Source organism: Pelobates fuscus, chromosome 5, assembly GCF_036172605.1.
Source record: "Pelobates fuscus isolate aPelFus1 chromosome 5, aPelFus1.pri, whole genome shotgun sequence".
NCBI classification, from domain to species: domain Eukaryota; kingdom Metazoa; phylum Chordata; class Amphibia; order Anura; family Pelobatidae; genus Pelobates; species Pelobates fuscus.
In genome coordinates, this window is record NC_086321.1 from 193729302 (window position 1) to 193748904 (window position 19603).

Below are 19603 nucleotides of genomic sequence, written 5' to 3' on the forward strand. Positions count from 1 at the left end.
CTGTGGATGCGTTCCTGGGGGTCTTCTGTTGCCTGTTTTACTCCTTTTAGGAACCACGGTGCTGTGGTTGTAGGGAAAAAGGGGGGTTGACCTGTGGATGCGTTCCTGGGGGTCTTCTTTGCCTGTTTACCTCTTTTAGGAGCCTCGTGGCTGTGGCTGTAAGGAAAAAGGGGATTGTTGGAACTGTGGATTTTGTGTAGACTCATAATTTCCTGTGATCCTTCTTGTGTCACTTTGAGAGCCTAGCTAGCTTCCTTGTGCACGTGGTAACCCGCAGCTTCAAGTGTGGAGGCTGAGGGAATTCCAATTTTCTTTTGGTAACCACAACCCCGAGCGCTGGGGCTGGTGGAATTCCAATTTTCTGTTTATTTGTGGTAGGAGACTTAGTCTTGTGGCAGGGGACTCTGTTTCCTGGGGGGATTCAAGTAGGCATTGCTTGTTTTCCGCATCACGTGGTAGTGAGACTTATAAGTGGGTTTTATAGGGGCACTACGGGAGTGAGGATAGAGGTGGCCACATTCTTGTGGACTGCTGTGTAGAGGGAGGCTGACGGAATTCGGACCGGTGTCAGTTGTTTTCCGTGGCCGCTGGTAGTGAGACTTATGAAAGTCGTTCTCTGGGCGGAGACACTACGGGGTTGAGGGAGGTGACTTTGGAGTAAGCACACGAGTAAAGGAAAGGGATTTGAACTGTGATGCATGCACTGTATTTCAATTGTATTGTTGTCTTGTTTGTCTAATTAGGAGTCTCATGCACTCCTGTGTCTGTCTCTAAGGATTTTCCTTGCCTTTCATCTTTTCTACACTTCCTATATTATTATACTATCCACTCCTATTTCTCTTAAAAGAGAAGTGATTGGTCACACACTTCTCACCTCGCTCCAATCCGTGTCTACCACCCCGGGTAGGCGGATCCAGTGACTAGTCTACGTTTTGGTGATCGTGCGGCTCCCGGACAACTTAGTCCGGGATTTTGAACGACTTTGCAACCCACCAGGAGAACGCTTTTTGGAGGGAAGGTGCCAGAGACTAAGGGGAACAAACGCTACCAAAGACCCAGGCGGACCACCCCATATTGCGGCTGCAGGAGCTCCCGAAAGTTAACCGGCCAAAGCACCAAACGCCCTTGAACTGTTTTGGGCATAGGACCATGTGTGCGGCCGGTCAGAACTTTAACACAGTGGCATTTCCCCCACCCTACATGGATCTGAGCAATATTTGGATAACATGGGCACTCAAATCAGGGATATTTAAAGATGTATAATTTGTGGGGTTATTTTATGTTTTTGGGTATTTTTATGTTTTATATTTTTATGTTTGCATCTCTGTTCCTGGGAGATAATTAGCTTACTGGTCTTTAACGCAATTATCTCTCAGGCCCAGAGATTACTGGGAAGGGCTTGTGGCGAAGACAATGGAGACCCCCTGCTGGGGTCTGTGTATAAATTGGCTGTACCCTGTCCCATTAAAGTTAGTTGAGTTCACTCCCAGCATTAAGTCTTGACTAATGTGTGGGGGGAAGGCTATATAGCTATTAGCACTCTAACAGCTATACTATCTGGAGGAGAGCTATGACCACTGGTAGCTGCATCAAGGACCCTGATCCAGGGTGGGAGGAAACGGCGAGACTTCGGCCAAGCTGCGGCAGCTAGGGTCTGGAAGTGCTTATGGTGTCCCAGCGATAGCTAAGGAGTGTGTTTGGCGGAGGTACCTAGTCGGAGTACCAGGCGGTCCGCCACAGTCCCCTTAATATGTGTGTATATATAAACAAAAACACACAAAGACCCATACTCAAATGTATAACAATGAAAAGTGATTTATTAATCCTTTGCATTTATTCATTCACTTTATTAGTGCAGTCATATGAGAAAGCAGTGGTTCAATGTCACAGTTCTCTAGGAGGTTCAAAACAGAGAAATTTGGGCATGCAGATGGTTTATCAGTACATTGGACTTTTCTCCTCTCCTTTTGGGTTTGTAATTTTCTCAAAGTTTTTGAGAATAATGTCAAAGATTTCAACCTGAAAGACAATTTAAGTATTTTCGTTAATGATCCTTGCAGTTTACAATACAAACCCCAGAAGGCCTACAGAGCAAAATCAGCACCCATTTACTTCCATAGAAAAGATACTGAGGAGGTTTATCAAAGGTTTTTTTTTGTGCAACATGGTGTATTAGAAGAGGGTAACCACCATGGAAACCAGCAGGCATATTACATCGATGACACCCCCGTGGCACTTACATAATAATTTCTCACTTCAAGAAGGGATAGCCTCAGATCTACAAATGCAGACTCGTCTTTTTCATGTACCAGAGCTCTATAATCCATCTGTGAGTGTCGGAGACAGCGTAAATGTTAAATGTGCATCATAAGACAGCAAGAATTGTAATAACAAGGAAGAATGAGAATAATGAGCAATAAGGATAGAACAAAACACAGGCATGAGAAGCCAGTGATATTAGAAATTATTGGGAAAAGAGAAACAAAAAGAGAATAATTGTTTTTCTCTCCTTAAAACAAACTACGTATGTAATTTCTAAGAATTAAATATTTTTACCACGTGTGTTTCTTTAGAGGCTTTGGCAACAGCATCTCCTCTTTCTGTGAAGTATCTGAAATGACAAAAGGTATTACAGGACACAGACAACATAGATTCATGAGTAGTGGGAATAACGGGTTAGAAAGGATTAGGACTTTGAAACCCCAACAAACGGGACATCTGGAAATAGGAGTTAGAAATATCATAGAAGTGTTTGTAACCATAAATGCAACAGAAGGTATGTCTACACTGAACCATGGCAACAGGCAACAATGGGGCTAGAACTATGAGACTGTATTGGTACGAGACCATATAGTGATAAATCCAGTTGTGGAATCATGGATGTAAAGTGGAGGTAAAGTTTTACTTGAAGGTATTAAACTATTTTCAAGCAGTTTTAAACTTAACCCCTTAAGGACCAAACTTCTGGAATAAAGGGGAATTATGACATGTCACACATGTCATGTGTCCTTAAGGGGTTAAAGGGACACTATAGTCACCAGAACAACTACAGCTTATTGTATTTGTTCAAACCATTCCCTTCAGGCTTTTTGAGTAAACACTGTCTTTTCAAAGAAAATGCAGTGTTTACATTACAGCCTAGGGATACCTCCACTCATCAGATGGCTGCTAGAGGTGCTTCCTGGGGCAGTGTCACTGCCATTCAGTATCTTCACGCTTTGCATGAAGACACACTGAACTTTCCTCATAGAGATGCATTGATTCAATTCATCTCTATGAGGAGATGCTGATTGGCCAGGGCTGTGTTTGGCTTGTGCTGGCTCTGCCCCTGATCTGCCTCCTTGACTGTCGGCTCCTTGACCGTTGGCTCAGATCAACACTTCAAATATGTCAATCCAGCAGGCAGATCAGGGGCAGAGCCAGCAGCAGACTGCAATAAAAGTAAGATTTTGTTAGATTTAGAGGGGCTAGATTGTGTTTTTACCACTATAGGGTCAGGAATACATGTTTGTATTACTGACCCTAGAGTGTTCTTTTTAGGTGCTTTCTACTGCTCGGCCACTATGCTAAGCAGTAAAGGATATAATTGACAAACAATGGGCACCGGTGATGGCTCACTGCATCAGCTGATGCTCTTAACAAATTACTGGCAGCCCTTGGGGTGTACAGTATGTATTATGGTGGCTGAGAAAAGCATGGAACAGTTGAGAGAAGAGACTTCTTATGTGATAAACCATTTAACACCTTAAGGTAAGATTGTGCCATTAAAACAGCTTTATTGAAACACACCACCCACCCCTGACCCCCTGCCCCCCTCCACATGCATAACACCAACTATGCAGTCAAGCTCCACCCAATGATGACAAACGCCACCCACGAACAAACTACAAATGTTCAAGCACCGTAGTGAACAAGGGTGAAACACACATACTATGTCAAACACACTATGTCACCCTGCCGAGCAACTGTATAGTAACTGTGATAATGTATGCAATGATTTATGTGATACCTCCCTGCCCCCTTTGCCTTCTGTACCCCCGACCTTTCAAAACAGAATAAAAATTGTCAAATAAAAAAAACAAAAAAAAAACAGCTTTATTGAAATTAAGTTGTTTTGGGGGAATAACCATGGAAGATTCTGGTTAAGCAAGTAAAACATATATAGAAGAGGATACGTGTGATGGTGAGGTTCCTAGTGCTTGTTAGATCCGGGTATGGCAGCTGGTACTTCACAAACCAGAGTCTCTTCTATCTGGCAGTAACTAGATATAGGTCAGGAAAAGGTACAGGGAAGCAGCGCCTTCTGGGTGTCCTCAAACTCGTATGGTGGTAAGTATGGATTTTCCTTACTTACCACCATACGAATTTAAGGACACTCAGAAGGCGCTGCTTCCCTGTACCTTTACCTGACCTATATATAGAAGAGAATGAAGATTGCTCTTACTTTGCAATAGCGGTCTGTAATGCTTCCACTTTAGTTTTCACAGCAGTTACACGTTCTATAACTTTCTCCTGACAAAGAAAAAGACAATAAAAAATGCATCATATTGTATTAATCTCATCTACTTTGTTTAACACTACATGTGCTTATTGTTAGCAATATAATGAAAATAATGAAAAAAGTACTGCTGGTCCATGCTGTTGGTTTTCAAAGTGTTCTGAAATAAACATCTCAAGATCTGAGGTTAGGAAATAAGATTTTACAAACAATCAAATGGGTAAGTTATTGACTGCCCAATTAGTTGCCTCATTTTTATATTGTGGTGTGATTGCCAAAATAACATTTAAAATCTACTTAAAGCATATCAAAATGTAGCTTTTGCATATTTAATCGAGGGAGCTTTTCGTTTGCTGAAAAGGAAAATAATACATTTAAATTATACAAGCTTAAAGGAACTCTACCCACTACAGTTAGGAATACAACCTGACCTATTCAGAATACCCCTCCCGGTGAGGGTTTGAAAAGTATTACTTACCTTTCAGCCCTAGCTGCGCTTGTCTCCACGATCACACTACACCTCTTTAGCTGAGTTTAGATGAATTTAGTCAAACCTGTGTTTCCCTATCAAATGGTTTCTATGACACCATCTGATTGAGATAGTCTAGTTTATCTGGGTTCTGGGGGGTGGATGCACCTCAGAGTAATAACCATTAGAGGCCCCTCATTCAAGTGATACAAAAGTTCTAATTTCAAGAGAAAGCAGCACTTTTATAAAGGTTCTAGGCTTAACCTCTTTATGCCCCTGTCTAAGACTAACATGATTATCTTGCCCCTGTAATGGAAGATTTCCGTGTTAGGGCAATTCGAAGGTCACTGAGAAAGAGAAACATTGTCTGACCTGCACAGACACGCCAAAATCATTTCCATCTTCAATTGTTGGAATAAGGTGATGGATCCATGTGATGATCTATAAAATGAAGAAATGGTGGGATTATATCACTGTCCATAACTTTTCTCTAAGTAATTACAAGCACCTTATGTAATAGACAGATATCAATGGGATCTGGGGTTACAGCCTTACCAGTGCACAGCCCTCTCTCAGAGATCGAATTTCAGGTAGAACGGTATTCAGGATTTTATGCAGCTTCTCATTCTCTTTCAGGAAACCACAGCGAGGAGCTAGAAAACACAGAACACTGAACATTTTTAAAAATCCTGCAATTTAGTTAGAAGATGTCGGTGCATGTGTGATAAATTACCTTTCTTCTCTTCTTTGTCTGTTTCCATCTTGGATGAATCCTGGGGAGCAAATATCGTGACTTCAGTCATTTTTTCAATCTCAGGCTCTCTCATATCTTTTTAGCTCAGACAAGAACAAACATTTTTACCTCGGTTAATGGCCTGCCACTGTGCTATTTTTCCTATGCTCATGTAAACCCCAGGTGATTATGTTCTGAGGCCTGGGGAGACTTATAGTCTCCCTAAAATTTCCTATGCTTTTTGTATTCTATACATCTGTATAGTAGTACCTATTCAATATTTAGCCTTCTGTGTAGCCCCATATTATTAAACCTTATTGGTTCCTACATTTAATTTGTTTGCGATCTTCAAGGACAGGAATAACATTATTCTAACCTAGTGGACCTTTTTTTGACATAGACCTAAATAATCCATTTAAGATTAGTTTAGCTTGAGGACCCATTCTTCATAAAATTAACACTTTGAATGAAATTGTTTAATTGTGTAATTATCTGTACTAAAATTGAATATTTAAATCTCATTAATTAGACTTGTCACAATGTCAGCACGGTCTCTGTTGTACAGAAGAAGGCAATGAAACTACAGAACTGCTTATAGGCTGTTGCCTGGGGTGTGGTATTGATGGGTATTTTTTTCAACCATTGGGCATGCAAGAAACAGCTTGGTGATGCATATGTCCCAGAAGTGACAATATTCTTTTAACTGTCAGTACTCTATTTTACCTAAATACATCTGGTCAGATGTCTCCTATACAGACTCTACTGATGTCCCTTTACTGCAGATCTTCATGGTCCTATTCTCATACAGTTAGAAAGTTTCTAAATTGTCCCTGCAGAACAAATGTCACCATGAAATTGGCAGGGTCAAGGTGTTCTTTCAGTGATCTAATTACTATTTCTTCTGCTCAACTTGTCACCCCTTCTCCTGGTACACTTGTTTTTCTCATTGCCTAATGTAAACCCAGTGGTTTCTTGTACTTCTATAATTTTTCCTGTTCTCTTCACATCTTGTTTCCCTCACCTCAGACTCTGGAGCAGGAGGGTCTGGGATTGGAATGTCCAGCTCGGAATGTAGAGTTGTTAGATCCTTCACAGTAAAAGTATTGCTCTATGAAACAAAAATATCGATCAGACCGGCAAGATATATTCAGGTAGAGAAATGCTGGGATAATGTGAGTAATAAAGCTTTGTCATGACTTCACATGAACTAAGTGTAGTAAATTACCATATATACTCGAGTATAAGACGAGTTTTTCAGCACATTTTTTGTGCCGAAAAACCCCCACTCGTCTTATACTCGAGTCAATTGTCTGTATTATGGCAATTTACATTGCCATAATACAGACAAGGACCGGGGGCTGGCAGGAAGCTCTAACTTACCTTTCCTGCAGCTCCCGTCAGCTCCCTTCTCTCTCCTCCGGTCCGTGCAGCTCCCAGGTCAGCTCCCTCTGCAAGTCTCGCAGCCGCGAGACTTGCAGAGGGAGCTCACCTGGGAGCTGCACGGACCGGAGGAGAGAGAAGGGAGCTGACAGGAGCTGCTGTGAAGGTAAGTAAGAGCTCTCTGCCAGCCCCCCTCTTACAGCCCATCCACTGGACCACCAGGGAGTGAGAGCCCCCCTCCCTGGCCAGCTAACAAGCAGGGAGGGGGGCCGAAAAAAAAAAAAATCAAAAAATTATAATAAAATGAAAAAAATAATAATATAAGAAAAAAAATAATATTAAAATAATAATAATTAAATAATAATAAAAAAATGCCCCCCCACCAATGCTCTGCATCACACACACACACACACACTGCACTCATACACACACTGCACGCACACACACTGCACTCATACACACACTGCATTCATACACACACTGCATTCATACACACACTATTTTTTTAGGATCTAATTTTATTTAGAAATTTACCAGTAGCTGCTGCATTTCCCACCCTAGTCTTATACTCGAGTCAATAAGTTTTCCCAGTTTTTTGGGGTAAAATTAGGGGCCTCGGCTTATATTCGGGTCGGCTTATACTCGAGTATATACGGTATGTAATTATGAAGATAATATATAAATAGGTTAAAGTGTTTCATTTGGGAAATAATTTACAATTGTATTGTAGGCAGTGAATCCGGGATTATTGGGAGGTTTTTTTTCCTTAGATCACAGTCAAACTCTGATACATTCCACATTTGCTGAACTCAAGACGAGAGGACTGTGAATGTGCGTGCCATTTCACAAAAGTGCAGATTTCAAAAGATATTTGCACTTGTTATAAATTAACCTTGTTACACCCACTCAGACAACTTCCTGGTTGTTAAACTCAGTGGAGCTAAACTCAAGAGGTAGGGAATTGAGGTGTTGGCCGCGGAGGCCCTAGGCAGGCAGCCTATGCCAGGCGGCGTTGCTGGCACTGGTCGGGGATTGAGGCTGCACGTCTGCGTTTCCCAGGTCAGGCTGGCCCCATCGGCTGGCAGGAAAGGTCGGGTGCTGAGGATGGTGGGCTCCGGTTTGGCAGGGAGTGCAGCCAGGTCTGCGACCAACGTTGGAGATACCCCTGCTGTTCTCTGTAAGTCGAGCCCCATGGGCCTTGTATCCTTGGGGAGTGTGGGGGAGGACGTGGGTGCCCAGGGGCACGGAGGGGAATGGCCCGTGGGGGGTCCAGGCAACAGGAAGGATTCTGGTACATGCTGGGGCCAGGTCAGCTGCGGTGGAGGCCAATATCCCAGTTGGGGCTAAGTCAGCGCAGACAGCGGCTGAGTCAGGCAGCCAGGCAGGGATAGGACATAGCAGTACTACGGCCAGGGAGGTGCCAGTCAGACTTAACAGGCAAGATATGAGCCCTGAGAGTGGGGGTGTGGCCCAGCAAGGCCCGCACGGGGTCAGGTGGGAAAGAGTGTGCACGGCTACATGGAGCCAGGTAGATGGAGAAGCCGGATTGGAGGAGTCTGTCATGTATTCATCCGCACATAAAAATGAGGTTAATGGCATTTACTGTCCTGACAGGAAAAGTTGTGCCGAGCAGTACTCATGCACATGGAAACCTGGTAATTGCCTTTGGGGACAAAGGGCGGTTACAGCCAATCAGATCCATAGGAGCGGTATTTAAACGCAATTATTTTCTTGCTCATTGCCCTGTTGTGGTTTACTGCCTATGGTTATCCTGATCTTGATTTTCGGGTATTAGACTTTGGCTTCATTTTGATTTCCCTGATATCTGGTATCCTTGACTTTTGGCTCTCTCTCATCTTTTGGTCTGATTCTGTGTCCCTGACCTCGGCAAGTATTTTGACTATTCTTGGAAACGTTAAGTCCGGGCATTCTAAGGTCCGGTTATACGTTATCCTTAGTCCTAGGTGTGACACAGTACTGCGTGCTGGATCAACTTGTAATCCTTTGCCCGGTTTCCTCTCCAGGGGTATCCTCTGCTTGCTCGGCCTTGAGTGGCCCCCTCTCAATGTCAGCAATGCTTTCCTCTGGGCTGTCTGGCGGTCTCCCTGCTCCCTTGGGGGTGTCCAGAGACGCAGTCATGGCCTCTCGCTGGGTCAGGACAGCCCCGGTATCAAACAGCCGGTCAGGCATTCCGAGTCCCGCCTTTAATTCCATGACTGTGTTCCCAGAATCTGGCAGCTGTTCCAGGTAGTCAGTGCGCCCGGGCCTTGTAGCAGTAGTCTTTGCTAGCAGTTCCAGTTCTACGGCTCCCGAACATTCAAAGTCTTTGTGGCAATACCAGATGTCTCTGAAATATTTAATTTTGTTACGCCAATGTCACATACTTTGTAACTTTCGCCTTGGTCTTGGTCTTGCTTAGCTGCGGACGTTCCCATCTTATCATCACAGCTTGGTTCTGTAACTGTCACTCTCTCTTGGCTTAGATCAGAGGGCTACTTTGCCTTTCTTATTTTGACTTCGTTTTGCCACTACTTCTCTGCCTTGCTTTTCTCTGCCAAACTGTCCAACAGCTGGTTGACATTTTTGGGTAGCCTCTGCTACTAAACAGTGCACAGCCTTTTTTAGCTCAACTGGGGTGCTTTGCTTCTCTCTATTAAGCTCAGCTCCTTTGCTGCTCCTTTGCTGTCTTCTCTGACTCCCCAAGTCAGTCTGCTTTTCATGCCTTTAACTTGTTCACTTGGGTGAACATCAGCGGCTTCTGAGCGTGAAAATATTTTTGTTTCTGACTCTTTTTCTGACTCAATAATTTTAAAGTTACAGTGTATGTGTAAAAAGTATATTTTTCCTGCCTGTGATAATTACATTAACCAATTGTGTATAGTAATTATATCACAGGCAGAGGGGAGGATTTTGTGGGAGTGAATGGGTGTGGTTTTACTGTATGTTACGTGCTTTATTTGTTATTTTACAAAACCCTGTGGGCGGTACTGTATCTGTAAAACCTGCATAAAAGAAGGCCCTTTGGTGCCAAGTAAACAGATCTTCTTGACCCTCAAACACGTAGTCTTGTCTCGTGATTGGAAGGAACTGCTATATCACACTGGGGATTGCTATGCTCTGCATACTCCCTTGAGCTTTTAATCACTTAGCTCTTTTAAGAGCTTGTTCCTGATACGCTCTCCCAGAGGACAGGTCTTCCCCACACCGTCCTGGAGGACAGAAGCTGATCCAGGGTGGACAGAAGATGGCGAGACTCCAGTTAAGCTACAGCGGTTGTGGAGTCTGCGGTGGGTGTGGTGTCCGGTGCGGTGCTTGTGGTCCTCTGCGCAAGCTAGGAAGCGTCCATCAAGGGAAGGTACTCGGTCGGAGTATGGGGAGTTCCGTTACAGGCCTGTCCGGAGGAGATGTGGCGGCTCAGGACGTCATGCGTGGAGGATTCATAAGGAATTCTTTAGTGCCTGGCACTCGGGCTGCTTATGTAAAGGTTTGGGATGCATGGGACACAGGGGTAGGTCACACAGGGGTGTCCCAGTAAAGGGAGGGATGGTTAGATACTTTACTGTGGTTTCTATGCCGTTTGTTTGCACAGTGTTTTCCTCCATCTGTGATCGATAGGAATATGGCAGCATTGGCATTTCTGTTCAAGTTGAATGGTTGGGAGGACGTTACAAAACATTTTCTCATTTGTCAAGCCTTACAGGGCTTTAGGAGAGGTAAGAAATCGGTGGGTGCTACAAGACCGGTATCTTTTTAAGTCCTGCAGCGCTTAGTGGGAGTTCTGCCAGTGGTGAGTTCATCTCCTTTTGAGGTAGGGTTATTCTCGGTTGCGTTCTTCAGGGCCGTTCAGATTGGTGAACTGGTGAGTAGCTTTCGGGAGGGTGTCAGGGGGGTACAGCACTCGGACATCGAATTACGGACAGATAGGGTGGTGATTCGGTTGGGCTGTACAAAGACTGATGTATTTGGCAAAGATTGTTTGGTAACACTATTTTCCCTGCCTGGGTCAGGAGTCTGCTCAGTTTCATGTGCATTGCACTATGTGGAGTTATGCCCAGGTGTCTTGGGTTCTTTTTTTGTTACATGGGGATGGATCCGCTCTGTCGTGGTTCCAATTCTTTCGGGTTTTTCGGATGGGCTTGACAGAGCTGGGTTTGGATCCCATGCAGTTTGGAACCCATTCCTTCTATATAGGGCCGGCGACGGAGGCGTCCCGCTTGGGTCTAGGTGAGGAACTGGTGAAACGTATAGGTAGGTGGCAGTCGGTACGGTTTAAGTCCTACTTACGGCCCGAACACTTGGTTTAATGGGCGTGGATTGGTGGGATGGTGTTATGCCTTGTCACTGATTCTGTTTTCGTTTTAGGTTGGGTGGCCTGGTTGGTGGGCCACTCTTACATCTACTGGGCGCAGAAGAGAGCCGCAGTTCGGAAACAAGGATTGCAACTGGGCTTTCCTTTGGAGTTGGTGACATTGGAGTGGTTTGGTTTTCAAGGTTTTGGTTGGCAAGGCATTAGTGGGGAAATTTACTGGAGTGTGGCAAGGGGCCCCGTTCTGTATGTATTGTTAATTCACGCTGCAGGTAATGATCTGGGCATGGTCCCAAAAAAGGAATTGGTCAGATGGATGAAGAGGGATGTGGACGGCTACGGGAGCTGGCTCCAGGTGTGTGGTGGTGGTGTGGTCCGAAATGGTTCCTCGGTTTCACTGGCGACATGCCAAGGACCCGGTCGCAGTGGCTCGGTGTCGGGGACAAATCAATAAAATGATGGCGGTCTTTATTAGGTGGAGTGGCAGTGAGGCACAGGGAATTGGAAGGCATGCTTCCTGGGTACTTCAGGAGGTATGGTGTACATCTTTCGGATGTGGGGTGTGCCCTATTTATTTTGGGCCTTCAACAGGCCTTGTTTAGGTGTGGTGGAGGGCGCTCAGGAGCATTAGGTGTCAAGTCCTGAGCTGTGGCGGGGAATGGCCAGGTTAAATCGGGAGGTAGATGGAGGAGTAAGTGGGCATCCTGAGGTTTAGTGTGGATTATGTACACTTGGTTGGTAGGGTCGAGCCTGTCGGTGGCTCCGAACCTCAGGGTGTATCTTAATAGGGTTCAGGGTTAGTGCATATGCCGGTAAATCTGACTGTGCACCTGTCATGAACAACCATAGAAAGTCTGGGCTGGGGAAGATATCTGTATGCCGTTTGTAGATATCTTCTCCAGGAAAAAAATGCATAATTAAATGCATGCTTGTTTTCATTGGGGGTATATCTATAAAACTGTGTTTGTTGCATCATTTTTTTTGTATTTAGTCAGTGTCCCTTTAACTCTTACCCATGTACAAAAATAGCCAAATTACCTGTAGCAGTCCATCCAGATATTGGATCTTGCCTGGGATGAACTCAGACAGAAAATGTTGCACCTGTAAGAGATATACAGTTGTTGTACTCCTATTTCACATCTTTACAGACTAGGGTTAGGGAAAGAGAAAATTGTCCCAACAAGCAAAATGTTAACAGTAAAACAAAGTTGTGAAGAAACCAGGTGTAATTTATATTGATAATACTGTGGGCACTTTCTCTCTACTTATCTCAGGCCCACAACAAAAAATATTATCTGGCTGAAAGAACCCTTGTATAGGAAATAATTGTACTGGCTTACCTACCATAATATGTTTATCTAATTCAATAAGCACTTCACAGAAGCAAATGTTAATACAGAGGATCATTTTTATAACTACTATATGCAATTATCTATCAGTAATGGCCTGGATATCCGTTTTTGTTTTTTTTTATGTTATCTCCCGAGTGTTTGGTCATTAAATAGGTGTGAGTTTGATGGGTATTGTTTTATGCGCATGTGTAAGCACATAGTGATTTGAAGGATGCATGAAGCTCTGCTAAACATGAATGTATGTTTATTTAAAGGGACACTATAGTCACCAGACCAACTACAGCTTATTAAATTTGTTCTGGTGAATAGAAGCATTACCTTCAGGCTTTTTGCTGTAAACACTGTCTTTTCAGAGAAAATGTAGTGTTTACATTACAGCCTAGTGATAACTTCACTGGCCACTCCTCAGATGGCTGTTAGAGATCCTTCCTGGGTCATGGCTGCCTAAAATGCATCCAAACATTCAGTATCTCCTCCCTCTGCATGCAGACACTAAACTTTCCTCATAGAGATTCATTGATTCAATTCAGCTCTATGGGGAGATGCTGATTGGCCAGGGCTGTGTTTGAATTGTGCTGTCTCTGCCGCTGTCTCTGCCCCTGATCTGCCTCCTTGTCAGTCTCAGCCAATACTATGGGAAAGCATTGTGATTGGATCAGGTCACCATTTCTGATGATGTCAGAGGAAGTTCAAAGGCAGAGGCAGCAGCTTCAGACGTGAATATAAGTAAGATTTTACTATCTTTAGGGAGGCAAAGGGGGCTACATAGTGGTTTTAACACTATAGGGTCCGGAATACAGGTTTGTGTTCCTGAGCCTATAGTGCTCCTTTAAGGAGATAAGAGATCCCCTGTATCCATCCACAACACAGATCTACTTTGGCTTACTACTCAGGTAACACAAGATAACAGTTCCATTCTGAAATTCTAGATTATATTTGGCCCAGGAATTCCCTCACTGGACTGCCCTGACTGGCTTGTGTTCTGTTTTGAAATAGATGAACAATAGTAAAAACTTATTCAGGAACTTCCATTTAGAGACCAGCCTGACTGGAGGATGTTACCAACCAGGCTAACAGGCAATGTCAGTGGTAGAGTCACAAGTAAAGCATAGTGGACAAACAGGGAAAAAGCCCACCCGAAAACGTGAGATTTACTCAAAGTCTGGGGGCTCAGGATTTGCTCTCCAGGTTAAACAAATCTGAATCTAGTACCGTGCCCACACGAGCCTTCAAAGTAATAACCTCTAACTATTCTAGAGGTGGGATTCTACTTTCCACATAACTCAAGTGCTTTTCAGTATGGTCACTTGCTTCTTGCATTCATTGCGAGTGCAGTCAAAGGGGAAAAAAGGTTTTAGGTTTAGGAAAAAACATACTGCTAAAGTGACCCGAGGACCTAAATACTTAAAATGTGTCTGTGGGAGAGAGGCAGCCAACTGTTTATCATAAGATAGATTTGTTTTATCTATAGAGTATGGCATTACAAAGCATAGTAGTAAAATATTAGTAGCTTATTACATCCATAAACAAGTTACCTGATTGAAGAGGTTTTCTTGAAATCCATTTACCTGAAAAAGGTTAGGTAATAGTTACATTTTACCTCATATACAAAGAAAAAAAATAAAACAAAGAGTAGGTATAATGACAGATTGCACCATGACACTATAACATATTGCTGTATTCAAATTATTTACTGAGCAGTGTGTTTGGTAAATGAGGTCACAGTAATACTATCACAGGATGAGTGAGGTACTCCAGCGCCTGTTCTTCTCTGCTGTGCAGTATGAGCAACTTATCGGATTGGTATTACAGAAATGAATGCCTGCACATTACTTGGAGGTGGGTCACCAGCACACGCAGCCTCTCCAGAGCTGTGACAGCTTGGGTGAAATGAACTCTTCACCACTCACCACTCACTATAGCAGATCAGTCCTAAAGCCATCTGGTCCCCAGGATCTATGCTTGACCCATCTCCTAATCAGCTAGATATTAAAAACCCACCTCAAATCCAGGTTCCTGCTTGAGCATTACATTTTAGTTGTTTAACTCACCGTTAGCCTTCTTCAGTCTAATTCTTGTTGGCTAGGTTGGTTCTGGTTCTGTCTTGGATTTCCTGCCCTGGCTTTGATGAGGACCATCCATATATCTGCCCTGTACTTGACATGACCTATGATAATAAGTACTTCTGGTATCCTAGACCTGGCTTCCTCCTGACTGCTCTTCCCATTTCATTTAACTTGCCAGTAGACAACTACCTGTTACTTTTGCTGACCGGTTGTGAATGTCATGTAGGCAGTACACTACTTCCCGCATGTAGGGTAACCGCTAGACTCAGCAGACTTCATTAACCCTTCACGTAGAATTTAACGTATTCTTAATCTTAAAAGGAACTGTTCAGCTGTACCATGCTTTTCAAAATTAAATAGAAATGCCAGCAATATTCCATTGCTATTTATTTTCTAAATATTTTTTTTAATTTCAAAAGAATAATATAACAATATACCTACCATTGATACTTTTATTTTTAACTATATTCAGCTTTATTCCTGAGATTTATATATTTGATAATTTCCCTTGTGTAGTTTCATTTTCACGGTACTTTCCAACAACTGATCTCTCTATTTTATAATTTAACCCTTTTAGTGTCCAAATCTACACCTACTATCCTATATTACTTTTTTTATACCTGACAAATATATTCTATCGAATGCCCTTAATCCTTTCGCCTCTTAATAAAGCTCCATTAATAAGTGAAATTGCAATCTATGCCCGATTTGTAATAAGTTATGTGTTTGATTACTGCTGAGGCCTGCATGACAAATCTAGTTTCAGTTTGGGGCTTTGTTTCCATTGATTTGCCTTCGCAATCCAAATGCCTTTAAATAGTAATCCCTCCAGTGCAAAAGGCAATATTATTAGTAGGGTGATCCCTGTAAACTATCAATCCCTTCTACATGCTCACTCAACATTGGCCTCCTTGATTCAGGAAGAGATCTTTTATTTAAACACACAAACACAGGATACTCAGACACTGCAAAAAAAATAATAAAAAGAATAGCTTCTAAAAACAGGGTAAATTTACCTTCCGCTGGTTGTCTTTGGTAACCTTTAGGATACAATCTTTAGACATGGTGACTGTTTAAAAAGTTGTCTCTTCTTTTCGTGCTCTCTCGGTGTCTAGCTCCCTTTCTTCCTGAAACACTACTTTTGTGCAGGCTCTGTCTTGCTTTCACTTTCATTTAGTTCACGGACTTGTGCATGACAGGAGGGGGGTGGCTGCTTAAAGAGGGAATTTCCAGCATTGAACAGGGTACAATGTATACAGAGAGTTGCTTTAGAAGTACTTTGTTTTACAGGCTGAGAGTCAGGTACTGGTGGGATTCCCTTATTCCCAGTTTACATTGCATGGTAGCATGATTGTTACACACGAATACATGGGCCATTTTATCCAGTGGTCCTCCAGCGTGACTGAAACTTAAAGGGATACTGTAGTGCCAGGAATACAAAATGGTATTCCTGGCACTACCGATCCCTCTGCCTCCCCCCTCCCTGGTAAATAAAAGGTTAAAAACCTTACCTTCTTCCAGCGCTGATGTCCCTGATGTCTGGTAGACAGCCACTGAGGACAGACTTAGTGCTGCAATGTAAACATTGCAGTTTCTCTGGAACTGCAATGTTTGACATTGCAGCACTAGGTGCAAAAGGGACACAGCACCCACACCACTTCAATGAGCTGAAGTGGTCTGGGTGCCTATAGTGTCCCTTTAAGCGGACAGCTCACTTAGTTTTTTTTACATAAACACCTATGAATTCTGCTTGAGTGTGTTATGTGGAAATATGCGGAATTAGATAGCCAGGATCTCAAAGTGTCTCTAATAAAAAAAAGAGCTTACCATTGTTAAGTAAGAATCACCCTATATAGGAAGGAGCCCCGGTACCACTTTGTATGTCTCTAAGGAAATCTTTGGTGGACAGTGTTATTGCCAACTTTTGTCACGCCGTTTTAACTTAATAAGATTAGATCCTTTTGGTCATATTTTTTAAGTAAACACAGCCACCTTTTCGTAGAAATTTCAAAAACACTGCCAGATATAGATTGGAGAAAAAAGAAAAGAAAAATGAAAGAACAATTTTAGGTTGGTAAAAGTGGCATAAAAGATTGATAAAACCTTTGCATTGCCCCCCAAAATAGCATGTATTAAAAAAGGATGGTTAGGGGATAAAAGAAGCAAAAGATTAAAAGATCCTAAACGTTTAATAAAATGCACCAACAATTTGTCTTAAAGGAACACTCCAGACTCCTAAAGCACTTTAGCTTGCTGAAAAGCTTTATGTGTGAAGAGTGTGTCCTCTATTTTTCATTTTGCAAAACGTGCAGATTTCAATAGAAATGGACACTTTTATAAATTAATCTGGTTACACCCCCCTGGCTGTCAATCAGATAACAGGTATAGTCAATGATGTATTTGCCGCTAGGCAGACAAGGCATTTGCCTTGGACGGCACTTTCCGGGGGGCGGAAAAATAGCCCCCAAATGCTCAGCTAGCCTCGTGGCAGACGGCTAGCTGAGTTCCAAGGCGGGGGGCGAAGGAGGGCTGAGTTGCGAGCTCTCTCTGCTCAGCTCCCTCACGTGCCGCAGAGTGATGCCAGGAGCCAAAATATATTGGGGGGCGGTAGGATGTGTGTGTGTCTGGCTGGCAGTGTGTGTGTCTGGCTGGCAGTGTGTGTGTGTCTGTCTGTCAGTGTGTGTGTATATCTTTCAGTGTGTGTCTGTCAGTGAGTGTATGCCTGTCAGTGTGTGTCTGAGTGATTGTGTGTGCCTGTGAGGGCGCCTGTGTGTCTGTGTCAGTGATTGTGTGTCTGTGTCAGTGATTGTGTGTCTGTGAGGGAGCCTGTGTGTCAGTGAGTGAATATATGTGTCTGCGTCATTGTGTGTGTCTGTCAGTGATTGTGTGTTAGTCTTTTTTTTGTCAATCTTTCTTTTATTGAAGCATTAGGTGAATGGGATACAGAATAAAGAAGAGGGGGTGTACAGTTTACATACAGTTCAGGAAAACATTAACATAGTACATAATCTCTGTTGTGTGTCTGCCTCAATTTATGTCGTTTATACATGCGTTAAGATAAGGAACCAAGGCGCATATATAATATAGTAGCTTACCAGTAACATCATGTGAATTTTGGCAGTTAAGTGCCTGGGATGGTCATGGTAGTGCGTTAAAAAAGTGACGATGTAGCCGCACGATACTGCATGCTAACCCAGGCATGTGTAGGTTCGATTTGGGTGCGTGTGGGAGGAACCGGTATGTGGCCTGAGTGTAACGTGTCAGGCTAGGGATGGGGTGGTTATGTAACTCAACGTAATTTAGGTAGGTAAGTGAAATAACGTATAACATTGCCATGAGTTGTTAAGCAGGATTATCAAAGTGATCCTGCGGCCGCGTGTATAGCAGTGTAGGTGGTGTAATCACCCCGCTGTTGGCATATAAACAGGTCTCCTGTCTTTATTTCTAATTTGGGCATTTCAGCTATTCAAACCTCGGTTACCTGTACCTAAGATATGCAGTAATGTAAATTAGGGAGTGCCAGAGTTCTGTCATGCATAGGGCAGCACAGATCCAAATACACCACTGGGTCTTGTTACTTCCTGGTTTGGTTAGCTCAGTGGAGATAAACTCAAAAGGCAGCAAGTACTCAGAGCACCTACCTTGCAAAGACTTTTCATTGAGCTGCATTGGGAAGTCTGTGATTGGACAGCCACAGAAAGTCTGGGAGGGGTTAGAAGGGGAGGGTTATAAAGTCAGCAGACAAAAGCACTGCAGGTTTTTTGTGCTGTTTGTAGATACATCCCCAATGCAAAAATGCATAATTAAATGCATGCCTTCATTTGGGATATATCTACTAAACAGCGATTGTTATTTATTTTTAATTCGGGCAGTGGAATGTCCCAATGTAGCGGATGGCATTGGGCTGTCCTCAAAGTTCGTTTTAAAAATGCATTTTGTGTGATTATTCCGCTGTATAGATGTATTGTATGTAGCATTCGACTGATTGTTCGGTAGTTTTCATTCCGTGTTCCAAACGAATGAAAACTACCGAACCATCAAACCACCCCAGAGAGAAGTGTGCACCTCGTTAAGCTTTCACACTCTGTAACCGCAACCTAATTGACCATGCAACCGGTACTTTGTATATATCTGGGTGGTCGCCGTTCGGCATACGAACCGCGTGGCGGTGGCCATCTTATGCAAGAAAATCTCAGCGGTGTTTGGTCGTCGAGTGTCTGGAACTCAAATCGGACTCTCAATTACCCGAACACCGCTGAGACCTCCAGAGCTCCGTAACTCCCGAACGGAGGGGCCAACAAGCCCCTAATTCAGTAAAATAAATATACCGAACAAGGGAATTCATACGAATACCGATTTAACTTTGGATGTCAAGTTTAAAAAAAAACTTGCCATCCAAATTTAAATCGGTATTCGTATGAATTCCCTTGTACTTTTTACATATTCCAGATTCTATACTTTGTATGCAAAAGTCACTAAATTTGAACCAGACACCCAACTTATTAGTGCAGATCTGCATAACCCTAACATTGGCATCCCGAAAAGTGGGATGTTGCTGGGAGGAGGTAAAGGGGGATCCAGTGACGCTCTGCCCAAAGGCACAGGATTTCCCAGATTATTGGCAGGTCAGCCTGGCATGTATGTAAGTTAGCCCACATGGGAAACCATGCAGAGAGCACTGTTTCACTGCTCTCTGCATTGACCTAGTGACCCGAGTGTAGAAATTGCCCACATAATGATTCTCTAGTCCTACACGGTTTGGGGACAGCTCGGTGTCCTGAAAGGTGAGACACCAGGAG

General features: G+C 43.3%; 1 protein-coding gene across 2 annotated transcripts; it reads right to left on the reverse strand.

The window, feature by feature from the left end:
* Nucleotides 1-1790: 1790 nt before the first annotated feature.
* Nucleotides 1791-16331, reverse strand: PSME2 (proteasome activator subunit 2). Of its 2 annotated transcripts, XM_063454916.1 has the most exons (12): nt 16316-16331; nt 15821-16014; nt 14274-14306; nt 12425-12487; nt 6722-6808; nt 5701-5740; nt 5523-5620; nt 5340-5408; nt 4445-4512; nt 2557-2611; nt 2241-2327; nt 1791-2019 (listed from the first exon to the last, which is right to left on the reverse strand). In XM_063454916.1, the coding sequence occupies exons 2-12, from the start codon at nt 15866-15868 to the stop codon at nt 1939-1941; spliced, it is 729 nt and encodes a 242-aa protein (XP_063310986.1). In that variant the 5' UTR covers nt 15869-16014; nt 16316-16331; the 3' UTR covers nt 1791-1938. The 2 variants fall into 2 exon arrangements, with proteins under 2 accessions (XP_063310986.1, XP_063310985.1); XM_063454915.1 differs by lacking the exon at nt 16316-16331 and having other exon boundaries at nt 15821-16203.
* Nucleotides 16332-19603: the final 3272 nt, after the last annotated feature.